The sequence below is a fragment of the Pleurodeles waltl genome, chromosome 7 (assembly GCF_031143425.1).
Source record: "Pleurodeles waltl isolate 20211129_DDA chromosome 7, aPleWal1.hap1.20221129, whole genome shotgun sequence".
Classification (NCBI taxonomy): Eukaryota; Metazoa; Chordata; class Amphibia; order Caudata; family Salamandridae; genus Pleurodeles; species Pleurodeles waltl.
In genome coordinates this window covers 429762213-429779499 of record NC_090446.1, presented here as the reverse complement: position 1 = coordinate 429779499, position 17287 = coordinate 429762213, and the positions used below count along the sequence as shown (strand labels likewise).

Here is a 17287-nt window from a genome sequence, read left to right as displayed (position 1 = left end):
CCTGGGATTGGGTATCAACTGGCCTAGAACTGGCATTTGGCATTCTTGTCTGTCGCGAAAATATCCAACGCTGGCTTTCTCCAGCGTGAGAAAAATCTTGTCTACTTCTATTTGATCCAGATCCCAACTGCCCTCTGATCTGTTCCTCCCTGTTTGTTAATGCAATACATGCTGGCCGTGTTGTCTGTACAGACCAGCACGGAGGAGCCTGTTATTTGTGACAAAAGCTTGTAGCATGAGAAATATCGCTTTTAGTTCCAGGCGGTTGATGTGCATTAGTTTTTGATGGTTTGGACCATTTTCCTTGGATCTGCAGGTCCTGTAAATGGCCTCCCTGGCCCTCTAGGGAAGCATCGGTTATGATGGTGACATCTGAAATTGGAGTCTGGAACGTCCGGCCTTGAGAGATGTGATCTATGGGAGACCACCATGCTAGAGTTTCCACTATCCTTGGGGTAATACTGATCAAGTCTTCAAAGGAGCCTTGAGACTGGATCCATTGCTTCTGTAACTTCTCTTGTAACAGTCTCATCTTTAGTCGTGCCAGCGGCATTAGGCTTATTGCAAAGATCATCATCACCAGGAGAGACTTGAATAGTCTTATAGAAACTGACTTTCTTTTGGAGATGTGTAGAGCCAGATTGGATAGTCTATCATCTGACAAGTAAGCTTTGCTCTCGTTTGTCGAGATTGGCACTCGAGAAGGTTTTCCTTTGAGTTGGCATGGTGGGGGATTTTTGATAGTTTACTGTGAGGCCTAGCTTGTAAAATAGTAATTGTGGTGAAGAAGCCTTCAGCAGCCTATCGTCTAGTTGGGAAATACCTGATGCCCTTGCTTGCGAAGTGAACTGCCACTGGAGCAAGAAATTGCAGGAAAATTCGAGGGGCTGACTTTAGCCCGAAAGGAAGGATTTTAAACTGATAATGGGGACCGGCTACAGTGAAGCGGAGGTTTTAGCGATGCTTGGGATGAATGGGAATGTGGAAGTAACCATCTTGTAAATCCACTGATGTCATGTAAGCTCCGCTGTGTAGAAGATGTCTAACAAAGTAATCGTACAGAAAGATTGTTTGCGCAGAAATTTGTTAAATGTTCTAAGGTCCAGTATGGGACTCTATTCCCCTGTCTTTCTCACCAGGAAAAACAGGAATAATGCTTCGAGCATGCACCTTGCTTGTTGTAGACTGCAATAAGCCTGATGGTAGGAGGGCCTGTATTGGAATTGAGTTGCTGGTAGCCACCTCGGTAAAAGAAGAAACCTCTCCCTCTGGCACCTTGAAAGAGCAACTTTTTGATTACAAAGCTCAGAAACCTGGCAGTGTCCTTGTCTGTTTTTATTGCCAATGAGCTGTCGTCAGTATGCTTCTCAATAGAGGTTTCACCATTGTAGGCCATGTCCAAGGTTTTAGATTGGGCCTCCGGTCGAAAAGATGTGGCCTTTAGCCATCCTTGGTACGGTCACACTGCTGTTTCTGCTAGTTGACAGAAGCCTGTGGAAGCAATGTCTAGGGCACAATCTATAATCTCTGTAGAAGTACACTCGCTCTCCTGCAGTTTCTTCTTTGCCTCAACTTTTGTCCTCAGGGTTGAGATTGAGCAAGCTGCTGACATCTAACCGCATTTGGCAGTCATAGTGCTCTAGGATTGCTAGTGTTGCCTGCACGGACGGTAATGACAGACATAAGAGAACCTCTTCCCCCACGTTGTTAAGATGTCTGCCTTCCTTATTCAGTGAAGCAGATATTGGAATGGAAGAGTTCTTGGGACGTCTTTCTATCCCTCAGGCAGCTCAGTGAGGCTTGGGATGGCCAGTAAGACAAGCAGGGGATTCATCTGTGGGCTTTTTTCTTATCCAGGTGAGGTGGGACTGGAGGGACCATAACCAAATTTTTCATTGAGCCCCTCATTCCAGTTGTAATCCGATCGGAATGGCTCTCACCGACTTTCTGGCCTGCTCTTTAAAATTATGGAGAAAACTATCTGACTGCGTAATGGAGGTTGGTCGATGGAAATGTGCTGCAGCTCCGTCTATTAGATTGTGGAAACCCTGAGGGCCTCAAGGGGAGAGTCTGAGGGATGAGGAGACTAAGTAGGAACCAAATAATCATCCCATTTGTCCTGCAACTGTTGTGGAGCAACGTTCCTCCCTCTTCCCTCTCTTCTGAAGAAATATCCTCCCTCAGAGGGGTGGCAATGAATGAGGCTGGTGTAGACCTAGGTGGTGGAGGAGGGATGTTTCTTAGCATGGCAGGAGAAACATCCTGGGGTTGTCTACTTTTTTTTCCTGTTAAGAGTCTGGAAACCTTCTGTAGTTTTGAAGCATGGCCTGCAAATTCTGAACCTGTGAGGTGGGCATCTCTACCACCCTTGTCTAGGCTGGGATAGTCATCATTTTCATAGTGTTTGCTATGTGGGGTGAAGTAAGACTCATAGCCTTGCTGGTCGTCTTCCTCCTTGTCATCCTCTTGATACTTCACATGAAATTATGTGGGACTGAGCATCCCTAAAAGGTCCCTCATCTTCAGACTCCTCCCAGATGACTTAGAAGCGAAGCTGAAACTTTGCTTGGGCAAGTCACCTCAGGACAAAAGTCAGTTTTGATATTTTGGTGATCTTCATATCTGTTGACAACGTGGTAGACGATGCAGTAGTGAAGTATGTTGCGGGCAAAATTCCTCCAGTCGGTGGTGTAGATGATGGTGGTGCAGACGTCATCAGTGGTACTTCTGTTGACACTGGCTTCATCAGTGATACCTTCAACGGTGGTTATGTCAAATCCACTGTCGGCAGTGACCTAGAGACAAATACTTTGGACGAGATGGAAGCAGTAATAGCTGTCATCAACGATGTTCCTGGTGACGATGGCTGTGTCGACGAGACCGTAGTTATGGTAGCTGTGATTGCTGGTGTTGACACTAATTTAGACAGTGATGTAATTGTCACCAGAGTTCTAAGAGGAGCTTTAGACCTTGACGGTTCAGATGGAGAGTGGTGATTCTCCTTTTTCTTCAGGGATGAAGTGGGTGGGTGAGAGGAGGCAGACCCTGTGGAAACGAGGGATTTTCTCCTTTTTACTAGGGTTCTTGGGGTGAGATTTTAAGGCCTTCCTGCTCTCCTCAAACCCCTTGTTCAGAGGATCTTAACCTTTTATGGGGCCTTACAGTTATATCACTCATCACCTGAAGAGCTGGATTTGGGGATCTGGACTTCTATAGCCACAGAATTAATCTTCCAATTTTAGCTCTGTGTTTTCGAGAACGTACAGCAGATTTTACACTCCTTAACCTGATGCTGTGGTAAAGGCAATATAGGCAGTCTCTGTGGGTCATCCACATGCAGTCCTTTCTTCTCATAGGACTTGCAGGAATGGAACAGGCCTTTCTTAGAAGACTGACATTGTACATGGTAAAGAAATGGCTCCCTGTTGCAGTTACCCCCCACTTTTTGCCTGATACTGATGCTGACTTGACTGAGAAGTGTGCTGGGACCCTGCTAACCAGGCCCCAGCACCAGTGTTCTTTCACCTAAAATGTACCATTGTCTCCACAATTGGCACACCCCTGGCATCCAGGTAAGTCCCTTGTAACTGGTACCCCGGGTACCAAGGGCCCTGATGCCAGGGAAGGTCTCTAAGGGCTGCAGCATGTCCTATGCCACCCTAGGGACACCTCACTCAGCACAGACACACTGCTTGCCAGCTTGTGTGTGCTGGTGGGGAGAAAATGACTAAGTCGACATGGCACTCCCCTCAGGGTGCCATGCCAACCTCACACTGCCTGTGGCATAGGTAAGTCACCCCTCTAGCAGGCCTTACAGCCCTAAGGCAGGGTGCACTATACCACAGGTGAGGGCATATGTGCATGAGCACTATGCCCCTACAGTGTCTAAGAAAAACCTTAGACATTGTAAGTGCAGGGTAGCCATAAGAGTATATGGTCTGGGAGTCTGTCAAAAACGAACTCCACAGCTCCATAATGGCTACAATGAATACTGGGAAGTTTAGTATCAAACTTCTCAGAATAATAAACCCACACTGATGCCAGTGTTGGATTTATTAAAAAATGCACACAGAGTGCATCTTAGAGATGCCCCCTGTATTTTACCCAATTGTTCAGTACAGGACTGACTGATCTGTGCCAGCCTGCTGCTGAGAGACGAGTTTCTGACCTCATGCGGTGAGAGCCTTTGTGCTCTCTGAGGACAGAAACAAAGCCTGCTCTGGGTGGAGGTTCTTCACACCTCCCCCCTGCAGGAACTGTAACACCTAGCAGTGAGCTTCAAAGGCTCAAGCTTCGTGTTACAATGCCCCAGGGCACTCCAGCTAGTGGAGATGCCCGCCCCCTGGACCCAGCCCCCACTTTTGGCGGCAAGTCCAGGAGAGATAATGAGAAAAACAAGGAGGAGTCACTGGCCAGTCAGGACAGCCCCTAAGGTGTCCTGAGCGGAGGTGACTCTGACTTTTAGAAATCCTCCATCTTGCAGATGGAGGATTCCCCCAATAGGGATAGGAATGTGACCCCCTCCCCTTGGGAGGAGGCACAAAGAGGGTGTACCCACCCTCAGGGCTAGTAGCCATTGGCTACTAACCCCCCAGACCTAAACACGCCCTTAAATTTAGTATTTAAGGGCTTCCCTGAACCTAAGAATTTAGATTCCTGCAACTTACCGAAGAAGACTGCTGAGCTGAAAACCCCTGCAGAAGAAGAAAGAAGACACCAACTGCTTTGGCCCCAGTCCTACCGGCCTGTCTCCTGCCTTCTAAAGAAACCTGCTCCAGCGACGCTTTCTCAAGGACCAGCGACCTCTGAATCCTCAGAGGACTGCCCTGCTTTAAGAGGAACAAGAAACTCCCGAGTACAGCGGACCTGCTCCAAAAAGACTGCAACTTTGTTACAGAGGAGCAGATTTAAAGACCCCTGCAATCCCCGCAAGAAGCGTGAGACTTGCAACACTGCACCCGGTGACCCCGACTCGACTGGTGGAGAAACAACACCTCAGGGAGGACCCTCCGGCGACTCCGAGACTGTGAGTAACCAAAGTTGTCCCCCCTGAGCCCCCACAGCGACGCCTGCAGAGGGAATCCCGAGGCTCCCCCTGACCGCGACTGCCTGACTCTAAAATCCCGACGGCTGGAAAAGACCCTGCACCCGCAGCCCCCAGCACCTGAAGGAATGGAACTTCAGTGCAGGAGTGACCCCCAGGAGGCCCTCTCCCTTGCCCAGGTGGTGGCTACCCCGAGGAGCCCCCCCCCCCCCTTGCCTGCCTGCACCGCTGAAGAGACCCCTTGGTCTCCCATTGACTCCCATTGGAAACCCGACGCTTGTTTGCACACTGCACCCGGCCGCCCCCGCGCTGCTGAGGGTGTACTTTCGGTGTGGACTTGTGTCCCCCCGGTGCCCTACAAAACCCCCCTGGTCTGCCCTCCGAAGACGCGGGTACTTACCTGCTGGCAGACTGGAACCGGGGCACCCCCTTCTCTCCATTGAAGCCTATGCGTTTTGGGCACCACTTTGAACTCTGCACCTGACCGGCCCTGAGCTGCTGGTGTGGTGACTTTGGGGTTGCTCTGAACCCCCAACGGTGGGCTACCCTGGACCCCAATCTTAACCCCGTAGGTGGTTTACTTACCTGCAAAAACTAACATTACTTTACCTACCCCAGGAACTGTGAAAATTGGACTGTGTCCACTTTTAAAACAGCTTATTGTGTTTTATGTAAAAAGTATATATGCTACTGTGATTATTCAAAGTTCCTAAAGTACTTACCTGCAATACCTTTCAAATGAGATATTACATGTAGAATTTGAACCTGTGGTTCTTAAAATAAACTAAGAAAATATATTTTTCTATAACAAAACCTATTGGCCTGGATTTGTCTCTGAAGGTGTGTTCCTCATTTATTGCCTGTGTGTATGTACAACAAATGCTTAACACTACTCCTTTGATAAGCCTACTGCTCGACCACACTACCACAAAATAGAGCATTAGTATTATCTCTTTTTGCCACTATCTTACCTCTAAGGGGAACTCTTGGACTCTGTGCATACTATTCCTTACTTTGAAATAGTGCATACAGAGCCAACTTCCTACAACTGTGTTTTCACAGGAAAAAAACGGAGCAGGGCTCGGAGACTCACTTCACATGATGTGCAGTAGAAAATCTGAGGGAATCTGCCTCTTGGCAGTATTCTGGAGGGTACTAGCACCTGATTGGTCATAGTTCAAGTTTGGTCCGTTTAAAAAAAAAGGACATAAGCTATGAAACTGATGGCCTGTTGCCTTTGTAGCCTATTATTCTTGCATACTGCTTTATTATGGTACCGTGGGACTCTCACTTCGTCGACGGGCATGTTTCAACCATTTGAATATATGAAAGACCCAATACTACATAACTGCTCTACATTGAGAGCTCGGAGGCCTGAGGAGGAAGGAATTCCTTGTGTTCTCTTACAAGCATGTATTAAAATATTACTAATGATCAGGCAATCCTTTCTTGGCCTTGTTTTAAAAGTGGTTATTCAGTGGGCGTTTACTTGGAGGAAGATGCGTTTTTTTAGACTTAATGCTGAACGTTCTTCTATAAACTGCCTTGTGCTATTCTTTGGCATTTGGGATGCTCAAATCATGTAGAGTTGGCAACAGAAATATTATTACAATTCATTAATTGTTGACCGTTCTTAAACGCAGTGTGTAGCCTTTCGATAGTAGGCTTTGATCTGTTTCCTTACAGGTTTCCGAACTTTTTAGCAAGTACATGCATTTTCCTTCCCAAAACATTGAAAGTGTGTGTATTTACAATAAGCGATGATTGGGCAAGATGAACAATTACAATCAAATCCTAGAACACCTTTTTTTAAATCTGTTTCTGATGGAGTACAGAGTCTGTTTTATGCTATTTGTGCATATACACCTATGCTTCTAATGTCTTGGAAGTATGGCATCCCAACAATGCTTTTAATCACCTCACTTGCTGAGCTGTTCACAAATATTAGCCACTTCCCTCTGTGTGCTCGTTAACCTTGCAAGTCCCTTTCATCAATCGCTTGGCTTCTTACATGCTCAAATCGAGTACCTCTGATTGTTCTGTACTTTTCTTCTACTCAGTGAGGCTCTCTTCCTTGTTGCAGTTTATTTCCCCACTGTGCTGGTCTCTTTACTAATCGCCCTGTTCTATTATATTGGCTCCTTTGCTGTGCCTCACAATGCTGGTTCCATTTTTCTCTCCTGCTCACTGACTGCCCATCTTTAAACCCTACAGTCGGACACTCTTCACACTGTAGTAGATCAGATGGCCTCCACACTGAAGGTGAACTCCAGTCAGATACTCCTGATGTTACGTGATGAGGAACTGCATCCTAGTCACACACCCAGCACCCTAAAGCTCAACATTGCTGATATAATAGGTAAGTGGATTGGGGAGGGGGGGCCCTGTCAGTGTCTGACATTATCTACATGCTGACCCAGCTTGATAATTGTTTATCTTGGATCCCAGACATCCACATTAGAGTCCTGGCCTGAATTGTTTCTGCATCTCCACTACGTGTACTGTATCCTCGCCCTCCATTTTTCCAACACTGAAACACTCAGTCCATCTTATCCGTACTTTTGTAGTCCTCATCTGAACCCCTCCCTCCACCGGTGATGAAATGTAGCATCACATCACCTACCACGGATGCTTTTGTTGCTCCCGGTTCTTGACTAGAGAACGATCTACCACATTAAGAAAGTGTGAATGTTTGATGGTGACATGAATTATAGTGCCTTACACCTGCATGCCATTTTCTAGAGTCAGTCTTGCTATCAGTCATGTAGAGGGCAAGGCTCATGTTTCTGCTGTGTTGGTATGTGGTTGGTATCATGACTTAACATTGGATCTTTGACTACAGACAAAATAAATCTCATTCATTTAATATGTAATCTAAGAATCTCAGCTTCAGTAAATTCAAATAGTGTAAATGATTTAAAACCTACCCTGTGTTAGTTCGGGCTGACCAGTCTTTCTTGTTCAAACACCTCCTCTGCTAGATCCTGAAGTATTATAGCTGTTAGTATTCCAGATCTAGACACTTTAGAAAGATTGATATAGTGGCATCAATGATGAAGTAGGTGAGACAGAACAGCACAGTAGTGAAGTGACGTAAACTGCAGAGTTGAGGGAACTTTTTGCAGTGTAACGGGTTTAAGATGTACAAAAGGAGAAGCCAGAGAGTCTCCTCTGATTCAGTTTCACTGAACAGGTTTAAATGTTGGAGGGGAGCATAAAGGGGTGTCCGCCATTTTGTACCACTTGTTTACACAGTATTAAACTAAAAAACAAGCCATAAATATTCACATTTAAGATGCACTAACTGTATTTGTCTGTTTACTGCAAATGAATTATAAAGGAAATGGAAGCTAATGGAAACCAAGAGATACCTAGCTTAGTGCACTTGAAATACATAACTAAATTGTAGCATGTACCTGTATTGTATGAGCTATCTCCATCGACTCAGCTTCCACTTCAGGTGAAGTGCAGAATTCTAGGGCTTTAAGATGGATTGAATTGTAAACTTACCCAGGCTAGGCACCAGACAAGGAATGAAAAGGGAGTTTGTTCTCTAGACGGGTTGAAGCTTTTCAGAAGCATTTGCAAAATGTGGAGTGCTGTGAATTTCTTGCCCGTGATTCCATTACACACAGTGGAAGTGTCAGCATGATTTAATGTAGAAATGTGTCCACCCTGTATCTTGGACTGGATAAGCCGGCACAAATCTTAGACTGATCATCTGACTTGATCCTGAAATAGTATTTTGATAAACATTAATTATTACTATCAGTTTTGTTAACCTGATCATGACCAGGTTTTTGTATTTCTTATCTTAATGAGAGCAAAGATAACCAGTGTTCGATGGCATGTGTGACTGAAGATACACATGCTCTCCATACGCCTGCCATCTAGTGTTGGGTTTGGAGTGGTGCAAGTTGTTTTTCTTCCTAGAAGTGTTCGAGTCGCTCCTCTGTGATATTGCTTACGGACATCAACTTTTGTTTTTCTCTCCACTGTGGTTCGGACATGTCGTTGCTCCATCTTTTGGCTCGCTCCAATTTTCTCTCAACCTCTACCTATTGCAATGTTATGTCCTTGTTTGCGCTTTCCCCATTCTCGGTTTCTCGGGTCGGGCACTGACTGCCTACCCTTCGTGGTGCCAGCACCTGCCTCAGGCCTAATTTCCAGGCGGCACCGAAGAAAATGCTTCCATGATTGAATGTACTCCATTCTGTTTGTCCTCAGTGCCACACCAAATTTTCGCACACTGACCAGCATCTCATGTGCAACCTCTGACTTTCCCTGGATCATCAAGGGCTGACTGCGACGCCTGTAAGTCTTTCTGGTCTAAGAAGACTCTTCGGGATCAAAGAGCATGTCGGTTGGAAATGACCCCCACAAGACAGCTGACAATCCAGACATCTTTGGAGAGGAGCATACTCAAGAGGAGCCTGCACAGGAGGAAGAGGCCCTCTTCTTCAGGGCAGCTCAAACATCGAGTCAAATACCGAAAGCCACAAAATCTCCTTGGCTCAGCGTGAGAGTACCATGGCCCCTCCCACCTACCATAAGACTGTAAAAATGCCCCTTTAATCACTTCTCGAGGTCACCGGACTGCCACCCGAAAGGCTGCTTTGGGTGCCTTGCCCTCCGGCGCGGCACTAAAACCATACAGGAAGTCCAAGGCTCCGTCCTTGCCATTGATCTTTCTTCTTAGACAGAGATTGTCTGTTTCGATTCAAGCCTCAGCACCGAGCCAACAACCAGCATCCTTTACTTTGGTGCCGGCCAAACCGCACTAGCTGAAATCTTTGGTCCTGAAGTCATCGGAGCTGAACTCTTCAGAACATACTTGGGCCAGTCTTCCACTACTTTCTTCAGTGGAGCCCCTCTTGGAAACCATGGATGTTTGCCCGCGCTGCTTCCAAATACAGGAGGGTACAGGCTGGATTATTGCCACACCATCATCTCCTGTTCCCGTCAAGCGGAAACTCTTTCCAGGAGGCTTTGGATGTTACTCTACCAGCCAAAAAGAGGACAAAGGACAAGGCTACCAGTCCTACATAGACCTCTTCCTCCACCTACCCCTCCTCTGCCTCATCCCCTCCCCAGTCTCCCATTTCACTCCCACTTGGAGACTATGCAGCCCAGGGTTCTCCTTTGTTTTTCCACTGGGGATTTAGGAGGGGCTCCATATGATACTCTTCGGACGCTTATGGTCCTGACCCTATTCCTTCTAATGGCCAGATCTCTAAACCACACGTCCTTCACCACCTAAAGACACTACCAGCAGGTAGTAGCTAGGACAGCCGCATTCCACAACGTGGAGCGGCATAAGAACCTCAATGAGCAGGATTTCATGTTCCATACACTATCACGCACAGGGACATACAGTATCTCCCTATTCTACCTGGCATGCTTCTCTATGCAGAGGAGATTATTAAACAGGCTGTCTGCTCTAGGGTTATCACGCCAAGGGTGGATAAGAAATATAAGCCAGCTCCTTCAGATCCTCTCTACATTGGGTCTCAGGTTCCACCAGACTCCAACTACTACAGCTCCTAAGCGAGCTAATAGTCCGGCACTGGGGACTCCTCCCCTGAGAAGGAGAGCAAAAAGATTGACATGGGCGGTAAGAGTTGCGGCACAGGCCACAAATCCATTGGTGTATTGCCAACTCCCAAGCCATGCTAGCCTGGTAAGACTGGGCATATTGGGATGAAGTGGAGGAGCGGGTGATTTCGAACAACTCAGATCGGTGCACCCTGGGCGTTACTGACACAGCAGAGTCCTTCTCCAGATGCATGCTTGGCTGCGTTGCTCCAGTTTTAAACCAGAGGTCCATCAGGCAGTCCTTTATATGCTACTTGAGAAGGAGTGTCTATTTGGGTCTCAAATAGACCCCACACTTGGGAAACTTAAAAAAAGATGGACACCACTAAGGCCACGAATGGGAACTCAACCCACTAGTCCTTCAACCATACTTTGCAAAGTGTGAAACTCCTCACAGACCTTTATACCACAGCAAAAAACGCAAAATGCCGAAGCTTCTCCTCCAGGTTCCCACACCCTCAATTCAAGGGCAACGCTGTATACATAAATTGGTCAGGGATATTTGCCTGTGTTTTTCCACCTCTCCCTCATTACTTTTCTGGTTTGAAGGATCAGGTAAACATCTCTCACGTGATCCTTATGGCTCCCACTTGGGTGAGTCAGCCATGGTTCACACTACAGGACCTCTGAGAAGTCCCTCACGAGAAGCTTTCTAACAGGCAGGACCTTCTCACAAAAAATCAAGGACAAATCGGACATCCAGACTCCAAGTCACTCAACCTTGCAATATGGCTCCTGAGGTCAGTTTGTCTACTTAAACTTGCTTGAGGAATGTATGGTCATTCTCAGGAAGCCCGTAGATCTACTACTAGAGCCTGTTATGCTGCAAAATGAAAACATGTTATTTGCTACTGCCAACCCAAATTAATTGACACCATGAAAGCTACAGTACCGGGGATCATCCTTTATTTGTGCTATTTACAAAAAGCAAATCTAGCCTACACTTCCGTTCGACTTCATCTTGCAGCTGAAATCCCATCATTAAACCTTTCATGGAAGGTCTTAAACTTTTATTTCCACTCAGGATCCCTCCTGCACCATTGTGGAATCTTAACATTGTACTCACACCACACTCATGGGTCCCCATTTGAACCACTCCATTCATGTCTACTTCATTTCCTCTCGTGGAAAGTGGCTTTCTTAGTCACCATCACATCACATCACATCACATCACTGAGTTGTCGGCTGGCTCCAGGTACTAACTTTGGGAGAACCTTCCTTCGAAATTCATAGGGATAAAGTAGTACTTCACACTAATCGTACATTTCTCCCTAAAGTGGTTTCAGAGTTTCACATTAAGCAGTTCATTGAACTACTAGTCTTCATCCAGGAACCAGACTCTGTTGCAGAAATCCCTTCACTCTCTAGATGTCGAAAGAGCACTTAGGTTCTAGATTGACAGAACCAAAGAGTTTAGAAAGACAAAGCAACTTTTTGTGGCTTTTTTGCCACCTCATAAAGGCACCCCTATATCCAAATTGGGCATAGCCATATGGATAGTTAAATGTGTACAGGCTTGCTATGCTAAAGCTAAGTGACCTTTACCTGTGACATTAGAGCATACTCTACTAGAAAAAAGGGTGCGACCATGGCTTTCATTGGACACATTCCTTTAGCTGACATTTGTAAGGCAGCTACATGGTCTACACTATACACATTCACAAAACACTACTGTGTGGATGTATTCACACACCAACAAGCCAATGTAGGTCAGGCTGTGCTATGTACACTTTTCCAGTCAACCAACTCCTACAGGCTAGCCACCACTTTATTACAGGGACTGCTTCACAGTATATGCAGAGCATGTGTATCTACACCACATATGCCATTTAACGGACTGTTACCATGTTAGCATCTGTTCGTTTTATGTAGTGCTGTAGATTCACATGCGTCCTCCTTGGACACCTGTGGCTGTGCAGTTCCATTATATTTGTATATACTTCTGCTCGCCTAATTTGCATGGACAGCTCTTTCTCTGTACTCTACTTAATTACACTCCTTTATCACCTGCCTGCGGGAAAACAGTAACGATGGAGTCAATGCCCATGCGCAATATCAGAGAGCAGTAATTCAATCAGTAACTTGAACACTTCTTCAAAGAAAAACTTGCACCACTCCAGACCCAACACTAGATGGCAGAAGTATGCAGAGCATGTGAATCTGCAGTACTACATGCCACAAACAGATGCTTACAGGGTAAGTAACAGAATCCCTTTCACCTTCAGTCTGTCACTGGTGCAATATGTAAGGTTTTGCATGTTTGATTCACAATCTTCACTTCAAGTGACAGGGTGTTATGGTGATCTACCTCGTTTTAGGGGATACTGCAACATCAGTTTGTTTTGCAATACTTCCCTTAACATCTACTAATTCTTTCCATCCAAGAGTGGAATGCCAAACTCCCATTTAACCAAACTAAAGCCATTGATTACATGAAATACTAAAGCAGCTGTGACTCCCCGTTGACCCCCCTTTCCTAGTGGAGGCAGGATAGACGTTTGCTTGGGAACACATTGTGTTTTGTTTGACAATAGGTGGCACGTAGTTAATGGCCGCTTTTTTTTTTTTTTTTTCCTACTCTAGATTGTGTTGTTTTGTCTCAAACCACGGAGCAGAATCCAGACTGCAACGAGAACATAACATTGAGGATTCAAGGGCAGGAGAAGCAGTCTCACCTCTCTGTCACACTCCGTAGGGTAAGAAAGGACTTGGCAGTCGTTGCACCTTAATCTCTAGGGTACTGTAAAATTATAGATGTCATAAGCTTGAGTGAGGTTGGTATAGCAATCTCATTCTTGAGTCACGGAGTGGGGTAGGGGAACAGACTAGTAGTCTTCTCCTGATACTATTTTCACATTTTGTTAAAAAAAAAACAAAAAAAAAAACACTTGCATACTCTTTATACAAAATCAGTCCTTTAACTCCCTCTGCCGCGTCCTAGTGTGTAAGTGACCTGCCCAAGAAGGAAGTAAATCTGATGTATGGCTCAGAAGGTATTGAAAAACAGATTAGGGGGTTTTCCGCCATCAAAGACTGAAACATTGATTTCTTTGGCGAAATAAAGCCAATCCATTAAACAGCAACTAGAGGGCAGCAGTACATTTGTTTTTGCCACGAACAGTCATTTCTTCAGACAAGTGCTGCCCTTAAACAATTCTGGTTGCTTTAGCAAATATCCATTCCTTTCAGAAGTAATTGAATAAATGTCCTGACCAGTCTTCATATCGGCCCTGATTCACAAAGTTAAACTTAGAATTTTGGATTACGTTTAGACCAAAAGTCTAAGTCCAAGTTTACAAATTTAGGTATTCTCAAAGGGCATTTTCGAGTAGCTTATTTACATCCGCACACTGGGCGGAGTGTGCTCTCTGCACCTGTGTGCTCTCTGCACCCAGGGCGGAGATACGCACCAAGTGTGGAGAATACTCTGTTGTGGAATTGCTGCCTCGAATACTGACAAAGATTCGATTGTAAATGACCATTGTGAATACCGAAAGTCATAAATTTAGACTTTTGGTATAAGATTGGACCAAAAGTCTATTTAGCTTTTGTGAATTGAGCCCATTATTTGCAGGGATGCCCTAAAGCATCTCTGATGCGCCACAACTTGGAGGGAGGGCTTTCTAGCCATCATATCTATGGGTTTTTCACCTCTACAAGAAAGGCCAAGTGATTTGCTAAATTTCCTAAACAAGTCATGGCAAAACTCCTCCACAATCGCCATTTCCTTTTCCCATTATTGCAACCAAGTTCCTGTGGCACACAGTTTAAAGAAAGATGTCCTAGTTATTGTAACAGAAAGTTCAATTCTGCTTAGAACACGGAGGCGAGGATTACGCTTTCTCTCGCTGCTTTTATTGCCAGAAGCCGTTAACAACATAGGCTCATATGCACTACATTTCCCATGAGTCCTTGGGAAAGAGAAAACAGTTAATCCAATCAGAGCGCTGCACTACTCCTTTAACCCCTTCCCTGCCAGGCCTTTTCCCCCTCCTGTGCCAGGCCTTTTTTTGCCTATTTGGGGCAGTTCGCGCTTAGGCCCTCATAACTTTTTGTCCACATAAGCTAACCAAGCCAAATTTGCGTCCTTTTTTTCCAACATCCTAGGGATTCTAGAGGTACCCAGACTTTGTGGGTTCCCCTGAAGGAGGCCAAGAAATTGGCCAAAATATAGTGAAAATTTCGTTTTTTCAAAAAAATTGGAAAAAGTGGCTGCAGAAGAAGGCTTGTGGATTTCCCCCTGAAAATGGCATCAACAAAGGGTTTTCAGTGCTAAACTCAGCAGCTTTCAGGAACAGGCAGACTTGAATCAGAAAACCCAATTTTTCAACACAATTTTGGCATTTTACTGGGGCATACCCCATTTTTGCAATTTTTTTGTGCTTTCAGCCTCCTTCCAGTCAGTGACAGGAATGGGCATGAAACCAATGCTGGATCCCAGAAACCTAAACATTTCTGAAAAGTAGACAAAATTCTGAATTCAGCAAGGGGTCATTTGTGTAGATCCTACAAGGGTTTCCTACAGAAAATAACAGCTGAAAAAGAAAAATATTGAAATTGAGGTGAAAAAACCATCAATTTTTCTCTACGTTTTACTCTGTAACTTTTCCCTGCACTGTCAGAATATCGAAAGCAATATACCGTTACGTCTGCTGGACTCCTCTGGTTGCGGGGATATATAGGGCTTGTAGGTTCATCAAGAACCCGAGGAACCCAGAGCCAATAAATGAGCTGCACCCTGCAGTGCGTTTTCATTCTATACCGGGTATACAGCAATTCATTTGCTGAAATATAAAGAGTAAAAAATTGCTATCAAGAAAACCTTTGCATTTCCAAAAAGGGCACAAGATAAGGTGTTGAGGAGCAGTGGTTATTTGCACATCTCTGAATTCCGGGGTGACCATACTAGCATGTGAATTACAGGGAATTTCTCAAATAGATGTCTTTTTTACACACTCTCCTATATTTGGAAGGAAAAAATGTAGAGAAAGACAAGGGGCAATAGCACTTGTTTTGCTAATCTTATTCCCCCAAGTCTCCCGATAAAAATGATACCTCACTTGTGTGGGTAGGCCTAGCGCCCGCGACAGGAAACGCCCCAAAACGCAACGTGGACACATCCCATTTTTTTTTAAAGAAAACAGAGGTGTTTTTTGCGAAGTGCCTACCTGCAGATTTTGGCCTCTAGCTCAGCCGGCACCTAGGGAAACCTACCAACCCTGTGCATTTTTGAAAACTAAAGACCTTGGGGAATCCAAGATGGGGTGACTTGTGGGGCTCGGACCAGGTTCTGTTACCCAGAATCCTTTGCAAACCTCAAACTTTGGCTAAAAAAAACACATTTTCCTCACATTTCTGTGGCAGAAAGTTCTGGAATCTGAGAGGAGCCACAAATTTCCTTCCACCCAGCATTCCACCAAGTCTCCCGATAAAAATGATACCTCACTTGTGTGGGTGGGCCAGGTGCCTGCAACAGAATAAGGCCCAAAATTTGAAGAGATAGAAGGGATAGCACAGCGAGTTTATAAGGGCATATTCTTTTATACATCTTAAGACGGACTCTGCTTTGGGGACCCACATACGTGAGGTGTCATTTTACTTGGGAGACTGAGGGTAAAACTGGGGAGTAGGAATTTTCTGCTGGAGCGGTGATCCTACTAAGGAAAGTCAGGAAAATATGCTTTTTTTATAAGCAAAGTTTGAGGTTTACAGAGGAGTCTGGGTAAGAAAATGTTGGGGGAGCCACGCAAGCCACACCTCCCTGGACTCCTTGGGGTGTCTAGTTTTAAAAAATTTCTGGGTTTTGTAGGTTTCCCTAGATGAAGGCCGCACCCAGGACCAAAAACATAGGTGGGCCCTCCCCCCCAAAAACAGGTATTTTTGTAATATATCATATTGATGTGTGCACATACGTCCGTGATGTGCCAAACACTAAAATTGTGAAAAGAAACACACTTAGGTTATGTGAAGAAGACCCCTCACCCACCAACCAAGTTGGTGGCATGCTTCATCATCGGGGTCCCACCCGAGGCACCTAGCGTGTCACAGGTGTGCTGCGACGCCTGATTACAGCGGAGCAGGTTTTGTCATTTTTACCACACATACTGGTTGGATTTGGCACGAGGGTGAGTGATGGTTCAGTGGATCAAATTTTATTAACAAGAGATTTCACAAAAATTAAATGCACTGCTAATAACTGAAAGGCAAAAATCTGAACCAATGACTCACAGCTCGTGAGCTGTAAAGCCGCGACAAGGCACCAACCGCTTTACAGTTCATTCACACACCTTTCATACATGACACGCACAAGACCATTCACACCGCCAGCCACGGGCCCAGCACATTACAACACTCACATCGACAGACCACGCCACTCAAGGGCCCATCACTTACATACGCCCACATGCCTGATACAAGAATCACACCAGCTGATGGGAGTGTGAACTGGCGTTTGGCTGGCACCGCCAGCCAAGCGCCACCCCAAGCACACCGCCAGCCAAGCGCCACCCCAAGCACACCGCCAGCCAAGCGCCACCCCAAGCACACCGCCAGCCAAGCGCCACCCCAAGCACACTGCCAGCCAAGCGCCACCCCAAGCACACCACCATCACTTTTTTTGTATATAAACAACAAAGAAACCACTAATTA

General features: G+C 45.6%; 1 protein-coding gene across 1 annotated transcript in view; it reads left to right on the top strand.

Moving 5' to 3' along the window:
• NFATC2IP (nuclear factor of activated T cells 2 interacting protein) overlaps nucleotides 1-17287 on the top strand; it is a 635351-nt gene that overhangs the window by 591301 nt on the left and 26763 nt on the right. The window contains exons 8-9 of the mRNA XM_069243947.1: nucleotides 7259-7403; nucleotides 13223-13335. Coding sequence (XP_069100048.1) covers nucleotides 7259-7403; nucleotides 13223-13335 — 258 coding nt within the window. The remainder of the gene's footprint in view (nucleotides 1-7258; nucleotides 7404-13222; nucleotides 13336-17287) is intronic.